Below are 17,465 nucleotides of genomic sequence, written 5' to 3'. Positions count from 1 at the left end.
TTGTGGCGCCTTATAAATAAACAAACTACTACTTGGAGAGTATGGGGGTACCAGCCAATCTGCTACTAACTGTCATTTTTCAAACACAGCCAATAACATGGCAGCTAGTAGCTGATTGACTGGTACATTATCTCTATCCAATATTTATTACATCTCCCCTTGTGTGTACCTGTGCTGTTCCCTATAAAGAGTGCTTCCTTGCCCCCCCCCCCCCACCCCCATCCTTAAATTGTATAGCTAGAGAACCACAAAGTGACACTACAGCTTTACATTTCCATATTGTACCATAGTTTTGTGATGAGAGATTCTGTTTTGAAAATCCCTAAAATCCATTTGTGAACTCCCCAATGTTTTAGCCTGAAATTTTTGGAGTTCTGGATTCCCAGAACGGACCACCCCTTCATTCATCCATAGGTCTTCCATGGCCCTGGATCCTCGACTATTTGCCCAATCCTTCAGCAGAATTGTGAAATAACTCTGCACCTGTGGCCCAGCTCACCTCTGGGTCTCCCGTATACATACATGCTGAATCCCCATTTACCTGTACAGTATACAACCACGGCAGAACAACAGAATTCCTCGCAACGTTTCCCGGAACAATACAAAGCAAAACTCATCTTTGTATTTTCTTCGTCAAATCCTTGTCTTTTTTTGTTTTTACCAATTTGTCACCCACCGGTTTAAGGAGCTTAGCGGAGGTTAGACAAGGTATTAAGCAACATGAAGACATCAGAACACGCTGCATTTTCCTCTTTGTGCTTCCCTACAAGCAGGCGTGTTGCATCAAAGACAATCAAAGGCTCGTTTGAGCAAATATTAAGTATCTGTACAGCTGTGCTGTGAAGAACCTGAGCATGAGGAAGGAGAAGCCGTTCTTCTTCCTACTAATTCGCTTTGTTGTGATGACAACGGAGAACAAACCTGATTTCGAGAAATGAAAAAATGTAATCTCCTTATCGTAGGAACGCAAGTCGCATATTTGTATATGCACAATATACACTGCAGAAAAGTTAAATGAAGGCTCCCCCCCCCCACCCCTGTCTTATTAGCACTTGTATTCTATTCTCTCTCCCCACTCCTGTTGATTGCAATGTGCTTAGAGGCTGGCGTGACACAGGGGGAAACAATGAACAAATGGGGGACGGCCTCCAGCGGCAGGATATCTGGGAGAAGTTACAAAAAAATTGAAGTGCAGCTGGCACCCTCCTTTGCGCGCACTTCATATAGAGAGTACGGTGTACCAGATAACAGCCGGCGACGCCTGGGCTACGCCGGCCTGCCAGAATCCTGCGGCCCATGAAGAACTGCTAATACCTCTCTTTAATGTATGAATATGCCATAGAATCACAATCAATGTATAAAACCCACTAAATTCTTTTTCTAGAGATATAAAACCCTGGTGGAAAAACACTTGTACGATGTAACCTGGATTTCCACCGTAGATCTTATAAGAAGTGGCTGAAGGTCCGGCCATGTCCTAAGAACCGTGTCCTAATGGGATCTCATACAGGTTGAAAAGCTGTGACTGTGAGATCATTTTACTGCCCCTGGGAATGAGTCCACCTATCCAGGCAAGGCTGGAAGTTTGTCAGTCACACTCTGCCTGCTTAAAGCATTCCCTTCCTAAAATTAGTTTGGCGGGTCCGGGGAATACAACCATTTATTTCATTTGAATGCTGCCCTTTATATGTAACCACTGTTGGTGTATAGGATTGTTAGTTTATCTGCATAATTAATACACATCAGTTCTGTCCGATTCAATGCAGTCGTTCAGATGTGCTGTAAGCCACGTACTTGTCTATATTTTAACAATTCAATAAACAACAATACTAAATTATAGAATAGTTTGAATGGTCAGATTGTAATGTGTGTTTGTGTGTGCGCGTGTGTGTGTGGCCGTCTTCAGAGTAACTTACCAAAAGTCTCTGCAAGCAGTAGGGGCTGCCTTAGTGCACCACAACATCCCACCCTCGCAGACCTCCTACAGGATCTGAGTGCACCATAACATCCCACCCTCGCAGACTGACCACAGGATCTGAGTGTGCACCACAACATCCCACCCTCGCAGACCTCCCACAGGATCTGAGTGCACCATAACATCCCACCCCTGCAGACCTCCCACAGGATCTGAGTGCACCATAACATCCCACTCCTGCAGACTGACCGCAGGATCTGAGTGCACCATAACATCCCACCCCTGCAGACCTTCCGCAGGATCTGAGTGCACCACAACATCCCACCCCTGCAGAACTCCCACAGGATCTGAGTGCACCATAACATCCCCACCCCTGCAAACTGACTGCAGGATCTGAGTGCACCATAACATCCCACCCTCGCAGACATCCCACCCTCGCAGACCTCCCACAGGATCTGAGTGCACCATAACATCCCACTCCCGCAGACTGACCACAGGATCTGAGTGCACCATAACATCCCACCCCTGCAGACCTCCCACAGGATCTGAGTGCTCCATAACATCCCACCCCTGCAGACCTCCCACAGGATCTGAGTGCACCATAACATCCCCACCCCTGCAGACTGACCGCAGGATCTGAGTGCACCATAACATCCCACCCCTGCAGACTGACCGCAGGATCTGAGTGCACCACAACATCCCACCCCTGCAGACCTCCCACAGGATCTGAGTGCACCACAACATCCCACCGCTGCAGACCTCCCACAGGATCTGAGTGCACCATAACATCCCACTCCCGCAGACTGACCACAGGATCTGAGTGCACCATAACATCCCACCCCTGCAGACCTCCCACAGGATCTGTGCACCATAACATCCCACTCCCGCATACTGACCACAGGATCTGAGTGCACCACAACATCGCACCCTCGCAAACCTCCCACAGGATCTGAGTGCACCATAACATCCCACTCCCGTAGACTGACCACAGGATCTGAGTGCACCATAACATCCCACCCCTGCAGACCTCCCACAGGATCTGAGTGCACCATAACATCCCACCCCTGCAGACCTCCCACAGGATCTGAGTGCACCATAACATCCCCACCCCTGCCCTGCAGACCTCCCGCAGGTTCTGAGTGCACCATAACATCCCTCCCCTGCAGACCTCCCACAGGATCTGAGTGCACCATAACATCCCCACCCCTGCCCTGCAGACTGACCGCAGGATCTGAGTGCACCATAACATCCCACCCCTGCAGACCTCCCACAGGATCTGAGTGCACCATAACATCCCACCCTCGCAGACTGACCACAGGATCTGAGTGCACCATAACATCCCACCCCTGCAGACTTCTCACAGGATCTGAGTGCACCACAACATCCCACCCTCGCAGACTGACCACAGGATCTGAGTGCACCATAACATCCCACCCCTGCAGACTGACCGCAGGATCTGAGTGCACCACAACATCCCACCCCTGCAGACTGACCACAGGATCTGAGTGCACCATAACATCCCACCCTCGCAGAACTCCCACAGGATCTGAGTGCACCATAACATCCCACCCCTGCAGACCTCCCACAGGATCTGAGTGCACCACAACATCCCACCCCTGCAGCCCTTTCACAGGATCTGAGTGCACCACAACATCCCACCCTCGCAGACTGACCACAGGATCTGAGTGCACCATAACATCCCACCCCTGCAGACTGACCGCAGGATCTGAGTGCACCACAACATCCCACCCCTGCAGACTGACCACAGGATCTGAGTGCACCATAACATCCCACCCTCGCAGAACTCCCACAGGATCTGAGTGCACCATAACATCCCACCCCTGCAGACCTCCCACAGGATCTGAGTGCACCACAACATCCCACCGCTGCAGACTGACCACAGGATCTGAGTGCACCACAACATCCCACCCCTGCAGACCTCTCACAGGATCTGAGTGCACCACAACATCCCACCGCTGCAGACCTCTCACAGGATCTGAGTGCACCACAACATCCCACCGCTGCAGACCTCTCACAGGATCTGAGTGCACCACAACATCCCACCGCTGCAGACCTCTCACAGGATCTGAGTGCACCACAACATCCCACTCCTGCAGACCTCTCACAGGATCTGAGTGCACCACAACATCCCACCACTGCAGACCTCCCGCAGGATCTGAGTGCACCATAGCATCCCACTCCCGCAGACTGACCGCAGGATCTGAGTGCACCATAGCATCCCACCCCTGCAGACCTCCCGCAGGATCTGAGTGCACCACAACATCCCACTCCTGCAGCCCTCCCACAACATCGGAGATGAAAGCCCTTTTTAACCTTTAGACTATACGCTCTCTCTTTGGCCACATCCTTTATTCTCTTCTATACCCAGTAACCGACATGTTCTAGAGCTTATGCCGCAATCATGCGTGTGTGCTTTCCATATGTTGGGGTACTCTCTCCCTTTCTGCACCATGATCAGGCCGATGTTCGGGCCCTTATCTGTCTGAGGACAGCTCTGGTAAATAGACATTTCCCTGCAGTTCTCTGTTCTGTTCCACCTAGACTGAGATAATTAATGGAAGAAGTTTCCTGTAATAATAATTTAAAATAATAGCTTTCTTTTAATTTATACAACACGTTTCTCCCAGTGGGACTCGAAGCATTTGCATTTGCAGAATAAAACACAAGATGCTAAAAAAAAATAAACAAATAAAAGATTAACTTAACAGAATAAATAAAAGAGCGCACTGGGTATTAAGACAAGTAGCGGCGCATTAATCTGACGCTTGGGTAAGCAGGTACTGTCTGGTAGGGAAGATTCGTAGAGGGGAGGCCTCTCGGACTGTGCGAGGTGGTGTGTTCTAGCGTTCCCGAGCTGGAGAGACCGTTGTCGTGATGTTCATAGATCCAAATGAGCTAATGGAACTATAGGTAATCGGCGATTGGAAACAGTGGCGTTATGTGACTCATATAGTGTTTAGGTGCCCCCTAACCATGGTCATACTAAGAAACAGTCTACATTAATCCGATATTCGCAGCATCCCTACCGATACGACATGTGACGGTGATGTCATACCTGCGCGTCTCCTTGCCATCTATCCCAGGTGGTGGATTGAATTTAAACTGGAAGCTCAGGAAAGTTGTTGGAGGTAACGGGAATATCCAACATCTGTCAGCGAAAAGAATGTGAGATCGCCCATACATTACATGTGACGATCCAGCGCGATGTCATGTGCAACCTTATCCTGTAGTATACAATGCTGCGTCTGTAACTGTACAGTGCCGCCTTAATGGTTTCCAGTGGCTGACACAGGGTCTAGGTTGACAGTCTATAGTTTTCTACCAAAAAAGTCAATATGCACAAGGTCAACATTGTCAAAAGGTTGACGTGTAAAAGAATGACACTTGACATGGTCGACATCAGTCGGGGGGGGGGGGGGCTTGTTTATATTTTTTGCACTTTTTCATATTGATTGTACCATCCACATGGATTGTGATTAAGAACAGTAAAGTGGCCCGAAATATGTGTCGACAAGACCAGACAAAAAGTTGAAAAACTCACGTCAACTTTTTTATATGTTGACTTTTTGTCTACCTTTTTGCTGTCATACGACATTGTCTGTGAGCTTAATACCGTGTCAAGTGGAACATTGAAGCGGTGGCACACAATCGCACTGTATATACAGATTTTTATGATTTTGCACAATTTCTATGGAGTATAAAGTCGAGTCCCTGGTAGAATGTCTGTCCGGATTAATCTAGAGAATCGTTACCAGCTTTTGATGCAATTTTTGAAGTTCTATAGAGCATATGGTGAGGAAGGTTTATGTGTATGAAACAATAATCTACAGTATGACCAAAGGGAGCCCAGCGGTGACCGTGCAGCAAATAAAAACAAAACACCAGTCCGTGTGCTGTCGTGGCTCACGCTGCCTAAACCATTGCAGATATATTACAGCGATGGACTTTATTTTATACTATGTAGAGACTGAGACACATTGGCCCTTATTCTTGTTGACTCGCTTGGGCGTAAATTCGCACCCATGTGAGTCATCCAGAACCTGCCCTGAGAATGGTGGTACACCCGCCCCCCTTCCCCCCCCCTGGGTTCATTTGACTGGCGATGTTTTACATAAACATCCATTTGCACGCCAGTGGGAACCTCCCCCATCTTTCGATGGTCGCCGATCATTGAATGATGGCGAAGGCGCACGCATGTGTAAGGGTGGCCCAGACCACTCGTTCACATGTGTGTAGAATTCCGGGGATTTGGGCGGGCAGCTGGTATCCGGTCATGTCACCTGTCCGCCCCCCGCACGTATGTCACGAACGCATTAGCATGTGTACGCCCACTGTTTTCATGAGAACGCACATGAAACGCTGAGCGTTCACATATGCTAATGGCTCAGGCCAGCACCCCGCGCCCCTCTCCACCCCTCGCTTGAAAGGCTGGGAGCATACACTCGACGAACAGATTTTGAGCCTAGTTCCCACGCACCCAGCGTATACAAATGCTACTGCCCATTCGCATACGCAAAACATTGGTCCCGATAAGAATTCACGCTGTGCAGAATCAACCAGAATAAGGGCTATTAGCCAGTTTATCCAGAAAATTGGATACAAAATTTCACGTTATCTCCATTTTTTTACGTTACAATTTCTTTCCCTCAAAGTAATTCATGTAGAATTTTTTTTTTTATTTACATATGGTTTTCGACGTATTTCAGTCCATAGGAAGTGGAACTGAAGTCAAAAGGTGAAGGCCAAACCATGTTAAGGTCACGTTGGCTGGCACTGGCTTGTGCACTGCGAGAGCACAAGCGGCGCTTCGCCATAGTGAATGCATCTGTTGTTGCTTCAATGTCTATGTGATTTAGGAACTTTTTAATGAAACTGTAGATATTGTTTTAGCACCAAGTAGAGACGGACGGCGAATATAAGTCCGTGTATAGGACGCTAAACAAATTAGTTTATCCTGTAATAATGAAACTGATCAAGAAAGAGAATCTCAATTGTCAATTTTTTTTTGTTTCCAGGAAGGAAAATTAGTTTGTGCTTCTAGGTCGCTCTTCATCCATATTCGTCCCTATACGGTGGGACTATCCCAGTAACGAGATGAGACCTCTGTGGGAACACAGGAAAAGGCCCGTAGCATATTATCATGTACTTCAGTCTACTAAATATGAACTGAAAAAGGAAAAACAACATGACTTTAAATGGTGTGCGATCTGCGCCCCGCCGGGACCCCATTACCGCGCAAATTACCCCAAACCCCTTTTATTAAGCACTTGGTTCCCAGTACATGACACAGAGGTTAGCCCGGGCACCAGTGAACGAGCTCGCGTTTTATAGTCTGGCATCCGACATGAAAGTGACGCCGGCAATTGGAAGTAATTTGCAGGGCCGTTTGATGATTCTATTAATTATGGCACCGACAAACAGTGCTTGGGAAACAGTTTTGTTTTCTCGCATTCTTCTGTGATTGCTAGCAGCAAGAGCCAAGTCTGAGGGCCGGCCTCTCAGGGCCCCTCCGAGCCTGGGCCATTGTGCTGTGTGTCTACACACCACTCATCCTCTTACGTCTGCAGCCAAATGTGCAACCCTCTCCGCTCTGCAACCCTGCCAGCGCGCTGCAGCGCTCACCTGCCTGGCTGTACGGGCGCAGAGTCCCCTGTGGCAACCTGAGAAAGGGTTAATGCTTGCAGCAGTTCCCCGGGTGAAGAGATTGCCCGTGGGTTATTGTTAAAAAAAAAAACCTACGACAAATGGAACAATCGCTGCACCGTCTCGTCGTCATTATTCTGTTCTGCTCACCCGAGAATGTCACATTTATTAAAAGATGCAAATAATTGTTCCGCTCATCAGACCCTAGCGCTTTTCAGCACTAAACAGTCACTCTTTATGGCATGGTCCCACCGCCCTGTCCAGATCCGCTATCCAGACTGTAGATCGATAGTTAATAGACCAACCACTATTGATCGACATGCATTAAGTCAATATGATACTTGTTGACACAACATAAGGTCGGCATTCGTTTTTCATGATTTTTTTTCTGACCAAGTTTTGACCTTTTTCATACCATCAACGTGGACTCCAATTGGGAGCGGTAAAGTGCAGTGGTAGTGGAGCAAGGCACCTGGCTGAAAGCATGGCCAGTGAATGCAGTACACCAAGGGTGTATGCTATAGATAGCCAAGGAAGCTAGTCCTGGCCATGGCCTGTTTAACCTGCTGCCATCAGGCAGACGCTACAGGGCCATTCCCACCAGGTCCACCTTCCCTCAAGCGGCTCACCTGTTGCCACGTAAACTCATGAACACCTCACCGTCTAGTGGCGCCATAACCCTTTGCACATAATCTAACACGGTGTCCCCTCAGAATAACTTTCTGTATGACTGACATGTTCCCCCACCTGGTTATATTGTTTATACTGTATACTGTTAAAACTACAAGTGTTATAGGATGTTTTTTTTCAGGGGGGTGTGTCTTTGTTTTCAGTACACAGCTCCTAATTGCTTACTAATTGCTGCGATATTGCTCTTGTTATCTGATGCAATACCCCGCGCATCTGATCGTATTACACACACAGACCGCTTCGGGCGTATTTGTGCCTGTGTAGTGTCGGCTACACACCTAGGCAGCCAGAATATTGTGTTTCCGCCTCTGACACAAACTCCTTGGAATTAAATCTGCTGCAAAAAATAAAGTAATTGTTCAGTGGAAACCAAAAAAAAAAAAAGAAGAAAATCTATTAATGTTTTCTCTGACGGAGCGGCGCAGCCAGGATTAATTAATGGCAGTGATTTCTCACTGTGTGCATCCCGCAAAGTCATTGTTCGGCAGAGATTAAACCATAATGCAAGTTAAACAAGACTTCCATCTAAAAATACTCGTCAGCCCCAGCTATTAAGTAGCCCAATGTCTTCTTCAGTGACAGATCTATTTCCCTTCATTTCCTTGCACTCAAGGAACGCGGGGCATGTATCGAGTAACGCGAGAATTCCACGGAGAGAGATGGAAGCCAGATTGCAGCTACGTCTGGCTCTCTCCAGCGCTCGCTCTAACGCAGTCTACAGACCTCCTGGCACCACAGAGAAAAGAGAGCGCGCGCTACCATTCTGTCACCTGACAACGGGGTGGAAGGGAGAGACGCCGGAATGCAGGGTTTGGTACCAGGTGTGTGGTTTTGCAACGGTTAAATGGTTTCGCTTAACCCTCTGCCGGGGTGCTTGTTCCGCCGCGCTGCGCCCTATCATGATGTTTACTGGTAGGACCGGAGAACTTGAAGAAATAAATTATAGGGACATAGATAAGACCCAATGGTTGACATGCCGACATTGAAGAATATGTGGACTCTATGGGGCCAGGGAGCTAAACTGGGCTCATTCTGCAGCCCCCCTCTCTTCTCTGAATATGGAGTGGCAGATACATCATGGGGTATCCGAATGGCTGACTTACATATGGTTCACGCATGCAAAAGTACAACATGGGATGAGGGGGGGGGGGTGATTCCATTTCTTTTATACTTCTATTTTACTTTACCATTCAGGTGGACTCTGATTAAGAACAGTTAAGTGGCATGAATCATGTCGAGTAAAGCAGGAAACTAATTAGGGGCCGACGTGCTCAGATGTCGACATAAACACGAAAATGTGTACAGCTTTTGACTGTGTCAACATTGTGTGTGTTGACTTTTTTTCCCGTGTCAATCTGATGAACCACTCTCCATTTATAGAGCAGATCAGGAGCCTTACCTAATAGTGGTCCTGAGTTTGGGACTTCACTGGTCATACTGAGATGAACAGAGAAAGGGGATTGGGGGGTTTGGTCATCCCTGAAGTTTTGATAGGGGGCCACTTTCTTCCCCAGTTAAGACAGGTTCCAGACATCTCACAGACCATGTGTACACCAAAAGTTAGACATGCATTAGTTAGACCAGGGATATCCAACTCCAGTCCTCGAGAGCTACCAACACTTAATGTTTTCCAGGTCTCCTCACAGAATCACAAGTGAAGTAATTAGCTCATCATTTATAATGTGTCAGTGAGTGATGAATACACCTGTTCCCCAGCTAGGTGATCCAGAAAACGTGAACTGTTGGTAGCTCTCGAGGACTGGAGTTGGCTACCACTGAGTTAGACACTGACAAAACTAACAACACAAGTAAAATGTTGACATGAAGAATCAATGTGTGTACATGGACACCGTATAAGTGTGGTCATGGTATATTACATCTACAATGTCTAGGTCTACAGTCATATGGTCGACAGGGTCTAAAGGTCGACAATGAAAATGGCGACAGGGTCCAATGGTCGACAACGAACAGGTCTACAGTGTCCAATTGTCGACAGAGTCCAAAGGTTGACAGACAATAGGTTGAAAGGGTCAACAGGTCGACAACCAAAAGGTTGACATTTTTTTTAAACAAAATTTTGAGCCGACATGTGCCGACAGGCTGTATTTCATGGCCTGCCATCCACTACGGCATGGAGGGAGAATATAATAGTGCATGGCAATCGTAAAGAGCCATGCAAGGGGACGCGGTACACTTAGACAGTGTCGATGTCAAACTATGTCGACATAGACACAAAAACACAGAAAACCCCATGTTGACCTTTTGGCTGTCGACCTTTTCACTGTCAACATTTGGACCCTGTCGAACATTTGACTGTAGATCTAATACACCATAACCACACTTATACAGTGTCCATGTACACATATTGATTTTTCATGTCAACATTTTACTTGTGTTGTTAGTTTTGTCAATGTCTAACTAATGCATGTCTAACTTTTGTCAATGACCAATGCATGTCTAACTTTTGTCAATGTCTAACTAATGCACATCTAACTTTTGTCAATGTCTAACTAATGAATGTCTAACTTTTGTCAATGTCTAATGCATGTCTAACTTTTGTCAATGTCTAATGCATGTCTAACTTTTGTCAATGTCTAATGCATGTCTAACTTTTGTCAATGTCTAATGCATGTCTAACTTTTGTCAATGTCTAATGCACATCTAACTTTTGTCAATGTCTAATGCACGTCTAACTTTTGTCAATGTCTGACTAATGCTCGTCTAACTTTTGTCAATGTCGAACTAATGCATGTTTAACTTTTGTCAATGTCTAACTAATGCATGTCTGACTAATGAATGTCTAACTTTTGTCAATGTCTGACTAATGAATGTCTAACTTTTGTCAATGTCTGACTAATGAATATCTAACTTTTGTCAATGTCTGACTAATGCACGTGTAACTTTTGGTGTCTACCTATTGACTGTCTGATCTAGACATTGTCTGTGAGCTATAACCGTTGAGACCATATATACACAAGAGTACATTTTGCACCTCAAGCTCCGCTAAGCCTCTGTGTGTACTTTGTCAGGGGTGTGCTTGTCACATGGCCTGCCAGCTGTTGTGGAATTCACATCCCAGCATGCCCTGCCAGTTTAGCTATTAGGGCATGCTGGGATGTGTGGTTTAATAGGTGGGGGCTGGGTGATGTGATTTGTGCTATCGTGTGAGTAGAGGGGAACGGGTATGATGGTACACATTGCGTAGTCGTGCTGCTGACTGATGGAGTTTATGACTTCATCCTTCTTCCACCTCCACAACCACCATGCAGTGGATGCCTCCCTCTCATTGGAAATATTTCCCGCATCCAGGTCATGCTTACCCGTATCCAGGTCATGCTTACCCGTCTCCCTAGGGTCAGTTTTATGGTAAACATATATTTTATGATGGGCACCTTCCCCATAAATAATGGGTACTTATGTAGTAACTGGGCTGCCGATTTTGAAATCGGGTCCATCGCATCGCATCGCACCCGACCATATCGCATGCGATGCGATGCGATGCGATGGACCCGATTTTTCCATAGGATTCAATGTTAAAATGGACTGAGTCCATTTTAACATAGAATTCAATGGGAAAAGGGGTCCTTTTCATACCCCTACTATCCAAGTGGGCATGGAGTTGGATATAAACCTGTGGCGAGCGTAGCGAGCCACCGAGCCCGAAGCGTGGCGAGCGGACACAGAATACCGTCCCCTCGCGGGGCTCGCTTCGCTCGCCACGCTTCGGGCTCGGTGGCTCGCTACGCTCGCCACAGGTTTATATCCAACTCCATGCCCACTTGGATAGTAGGGGTATGAAAAGGACCCTTTTTTCCCATTGAATTCCATGTTAAAATGGACTCAGTCCATTTTAACATTGAATCCTATGGAAAAATCGGGTCATCGCATCGCATCGCATGGTCGTATGCGATGCGATATCGCATCGCATCTGATTGTATGCCTTAACTTAAGGCATACAATCAAAAAATCGGCAGCCCAGATACTACATAAGTACCAAATAATGTGATCTGGTCTCTGTCTACCAGCCCACGGCTCCCGAGCACGTCCCCCGCGGCTCCCGAGCACGTCCCCCGCGGCTCCCGAGCACGTCCCCCGCGGCTCCCGAGCACGTCCCCCGCGGCTCCCAGTCTGATAATCCAGCTGATGGATTCACCATGCACTTGTTTATTCTTTAAAACATTAATCATTAAAAGACTTTTAGGGCCAAATGTAATAGGGTGAGAGTTTCAGAAAGTGAGAGATTTTGGGAGAGTTTTCCCATGTTTTTTAAAGCAGCAATCACTTACACTGCAAAACCAGGTTGATTTTGCCATGTAGTTGATTGCTGCTTTAAAAAACATGGGAAAACTCTCCCAAAATCTCTCACTTTCTGAAACTCTCACCCTATTACATTTGGCCCTTAGTGTATTTTGGCTTTATGTGATATTTAAGTTACAAATATATAAATAGATTTGCTTTCTGCAGAAGTAAAATCACTAAGCTTTAGACACAACTCGTGTAATCTGTGCATACTTTACGTTGTGCAAATTGAAGTCTACAATCGTATCTGGCAAAGTAAAAACATCTTACAGGTGTGTGTGTGTGTGTGTGTGGGGGCTTCATTAGCATAGAGGGATTAACTGCTGTTTGTTTGATTACATACCTAATGCTACCTGCAAGGAGAGAGGATGCTTCTACCCTTACTGGCAGCACCGATACCCCCTTCATGTCTCCGTAATTGAGCAAATCACCTGGGTTTCGTAGACGTCCTGTCTCCATCAAATCGCGAGCATCGGAATCCTTTGTCATGTCCTGGAATAGGAATGCCTATCAGACTTCCACTATGAGGGCGCAGAGGCTGATTAAGTGTTTGAGATAAGGTCATGCGACACCGCAGGTTTATAAATACCAGCAATGAGACCGGCCCTCCGTCTACAGGCTCCCATTTCCGAGCACTGACATGACACTGGCACCGTATACGCTTCTTGGGTTCGGTCTTGTGCTATCGGAAAAAGAAGAGGTAAGCGTCCGAGGCGCTGACCTCTGACCCACCTGCTCCCGGGCCCTGTCTGCTCCGAGGCCGCGCTGCAATACTAGACGGTCGCTGCGTCTTATCACAGCTGTCTGTTGATAGTGCAATGGAGAAACAATACAGCACCCAGCTTAAAGGAAGATTAATGATCTTGAACGCAACATGAGTAAGTCGCCCAAACAACCAGCTTGTTGCAAGAAAAGTTACTAACGTGCACGTCGCAGCGCACAGCAGAGCCGCCGGTCATATCTGCGGGTATACCGTACAGTTACATATTGGCTTAAATGGATATGACATGGAACAGTATTGTGCGGAAAGAGGGCTCGTTTTGTGCCACCATGATTGTGGTGCGGCGGCCATTTAGATTTACATACAAATCTGTTTTACATACAAGTCTGCTCTTGTATTGGAGGTACTGCATGCAGGGCTGACAATGTTACAAGGTTTTAGGGCCTGATTGACAGACGGACACATAGCAGTGGCGTTATAATATGAGCGGACCCTCAATCCCCTCTCCCCCATCCTTGGCGGACCCTCAATCCCCTCTCCCCCATCCTCGTTATCCACTGTGCACTGCAGGTGGGGCAGAGGTAACATGTGCAGAGAGAATTAGATTTGGGTGGGGTTTTTACTTCTAACTGATATCTATATTGCAGTGTAAAAATAAAGCAGCCAGTATTTACCCTGCACAGAAACAAAATAACTTGCCCAAATCTAACGTTCTCTGTACATGTTACATCTGCCCCAACTGCAGTGCACATGGTTTTATCCATTAGAGCGAGAATTTGCTTTTGCAAGGGAACGAGAATCGGGCCCCTCGTTCAAACCTGTATGGTATGTGTACAGTATATATGGTACTTGTGTAGTACGCTCGGCAAACTATCTAAAATAAACTAACTTAACTCCATGCCAACATGGATAGTTCATACCCCCACTATCCATGTTGGCATGGAGTTGATTTTAGATAGCGTGGTGAGCCACCGAGCCCGCTAGGGGACTCAGACGCACGGCGCCATGCTGGAGCTGTGAAACTACACAAGTACCCTATATATTTAACCCTTCAGTTCTCCACCGTGTAGCAATAACAAATGAGCGCTGTAAAATGTACAATATGCAGTAGGAACCTACTCACAGATCATACAGACCAGGCAGCCGTGGACTGTAGAAGTACACAGAGTCCCATTTCCTCCTCCGCCTGTGACCAGCAGCCTGAGCACAAAATGGGTGGAAATGGGAGTGGCTGATGTGACCTCCTCATCGACTAGATCGGAATGATATATCGCTCGTCATCAGGTAACCTGAACGCGATAGAGGATTTAATAACAATTGCTAATGATAATGTCAGCTCTGGTAGATCAGATGATGCTGGGAACTACAGAACGTGGGGGAGAGCGTAAAAGTGCGTACACACTAGGCAATATGGATAGTTTGTCGCTCCAATTAGTCTGTAAATGACAAAACGCTTGTAGATTGTTTAGTGCAGGCCTTGCCAACCTGTGGCTCTCCAGCTGTTGTGAAACTACACATCCCAGCATGCCTTGCTACAGCTTCAGTATTCCGTAATGTCAAAACTGTGGCAGGGTATGCTTTTTAATGGAGTTCTCTTTGCACGGTAATTTAAGATCCCGCACTGTAATGATAGAATATATAACAGGCATCAGGCATGTCCAAACTATGGCCCTCCAGCTGTTGTGAAACTACACATCCCAGCATGCCTTGCAATAGTTTTAGCATCCCCTAATAATAAAACTGTCTGCCTGCCTTAGATGTTTGTAGCCGGTGTTGTTTCTTTAACGTGGCTTTTTCCTAGTCTGGCTGCGGAAATTTTGTGTTGCTTTTAAGTTGGTCGGACCGAATTTATTTCTTCGCCAGTTCCTGTATATCGTTATCAGGCCCGAGTCATATGCAGGTCATAAGAGCCTTCGAACGTGCAGTTGTATGTGCCTTAAAAGCACATATCTGCTTACAACCGCAATGAAAGCCAAATGGATCATACATGCAGCAGGAATGATCTGAGGATCCACCTCTTGACGCATTGCAAAAATATTCCTCACAATCGATCGCACGACCCCTAGAAATTGAGCGTTCGGGCCTGAGATCGTTCTTGGCCACCTGAAGTTTAACATTTATGTAAAATATATTATTTAAGCTTTGAATGTCTCTAAGACCAGTTTTGGCTTCTGTGCAAGCCAAAACCACTTGGTATTTTAACTAGCATGTATCATAAATGCTTGTGAACTTTATGTATTGGCTTTTAAATACTATATTTATGTCCGTATTTATTGTGCAAATGTTGGCAAGCAGTGATGACCTGGGGATCCTTGGAGACGGCGTACGCCGCTGTATCACAGTATATGGAGACCGATAATTACCCCGTTCGGTCCATAGCTATTGTAATGTGGGGAGCTTGGAACAGGCACATATAGATATTTGGGACTTGTGTTGGGGTCAGTTAACGGGCTTGAGGTTGAGTTACCGTTTTTAAGTCACGTTCTCTAAACTTACCAGTTAACTCTCTTTCTGCAGATGGTCTGAAGCCGGAGACGAAGCAGATTCTTGGATCCTTCTCGAAAAAGAAGTCCAGGGCAGGTAAAGGGGACGTGGAACCAGCCAAAGAAGAAGAAACCAAAACAGACGCTCAGCCTATACTCATCACCTTGTGGTTCAAACGATACGTGTTCGACCCTCAGAAGAAGATGATCCAGTCGTAAAGCAAGCCTTGTTCTCTAGGCCCTTACCTTAGGGGGAAACGGGTATCATCTGTAGTCTCCACTGGTTCCTGTAGACCACAACTTTGGGTGTGATCTTTAGAGATTTTTTTTTATCACAAATGGCCTTAGCTTTATACTTCTTCAAAGAAAATGAAATAGTAATTTTATGGTTTCCCATTGGAAGAGACGTGCAATGCAAAACATACAGGCTGGGCTTAGATTGGTAATTGATGGCGAAATAACTTTATAAAAAATAAATATATATATATATCATACAAACTTCATTCAAACACATAGAAACTTAGCATTTGATGGCACATAAGAACCACTTTGGCCCATCTCGTCTGCCCTTTAATGTATGCTTGGTTCTGGGTAATACACCATCCATCCGTTGAGGGGTTGAGGCTACAATAATGCATTACATGGGTCGGACATATTTCTCCTTTTAAAGGCTCTAGTTTTACTTTTCAGACCTGATTTGTGATTGTTTTTTAAAATAAAAGGAGAATGCAGAGATATTGTCTTCTACAATGGCAGTGGACATTTTTGTATGATTACAAACCACTAGAATACCTGCTCAGTGTGTCTGCAGCTGTTTTCTTACATAGAGAAGACTGAGGTAGAAAGCACCAGATATAAAGGTGCCCATACACTAGTCCAATTTGGTCTGATTTCCCACGATCTCGAAGGATCGGGCTGACAAATCGTCCCAAATCGGATGTGTTTGACATCTCCCTCGGGCCCTGAGACAGAGGTCGGACCTGCTACCCGTCCGACCTCTGACTTGGCCCCCTCCCAGTGGTGGGGAAAGCGGTCGCATGCGATACATCACATTTGAACGGACCCTGGGTGGCTCAGGGGATCAGATGACCATACACTGCTGCAATACATCGCAGTAGTGTACGGCCACCTTTAGGTCACGCCCAGAAGAAATGAATGGCAGAACTTCTCGGATTATAGGGCATGATTCAGGTTTATTTACAATGCAAAAACGCACCCAAATGGGAAAAAAGATGCTGCACTGCAGGTGGGGCAGATGTAACATGTGCAGAGACTTTGAGATTCGGGTGGAGTCTTCTCAAACTGGAATCTAAAATTACAGTGTAAAAATAAAGCTGTCTAACATCTGTCAGCTACATGTAAAAGCAACCAGTATTTACCCTCCACAGAAACAAAATAAAAATATTTGCTCCACTTCTATAACATTATGGTTTGTTCCAGACACACAAAGCGCTTATTGAATTTGGTCAAAATGCTATAATCGCCTACTTTGGAGTTGAATTTGCAGAAAAGATGTTATTATATAGCAGTGTTGCCTCCCCTCCAGGTATGGCCAGGAGGTTCCCTAAAAGTGGGTCCCCCTCCCGGCCAAGCTTCCCGGATACCGGCGGCACTCCGCCCCCCCCCCCCCCATCACCCTGGCTGCAACGGTAAATTACCGCGATTTGTATCCTTTTGTGTGTGGGGAGGGGGG

At 46.4% G+C, this 17,465-nt stretch overlaps 1 protein-coding gene across 2 annotated transcripts in view; it reads left to right on the top strand.

Moving 5' to 3' along the window:
- The window catches only part of EEFSEC (eukaryotic elongation factor, selenocysteine-tRNA specific), a 170,158-nt gene extending 152,964 nt beyond the window's left edge, over nucleotides 1-17,194 (top strand). For both annotated transcript variants that reach the window (XM_083155634.1, XM_083155633.1), the window contains exon 7: nucleotides 15,807-17,194. In XM_083155634.1, coding sequence (XP_083011760.1) covers nucleotides 15,807-15,991 — 185 coding nt within the window. In that variant the 3' untranslated portion in view covers nucleotides 15,992-17,194. The remainder of the gene's footprint in view (nucleotides 1-15,806) is intronic.
- Nucleotides 17,195-17,465: the final 271 nt, after the last annotated feature.

The sequence above is a fragment of the Crinia signifera genome, chromosome 8 (genome assembly GCF_055691185.1).
Source record: "Crinia signifera chromosome 8, ASM5569118v1, whole genome shotgun sequence".
NCBI lineage: Eukaryota > Metazoa > Chordata > Amphibia > Anura > Myobatrachidae > Crinia > Crinia signifera.
Note: the sequence above shows the minus strand (reverse complement) of the source record. Positions and strands in the feature narration are given on the sequence as shown.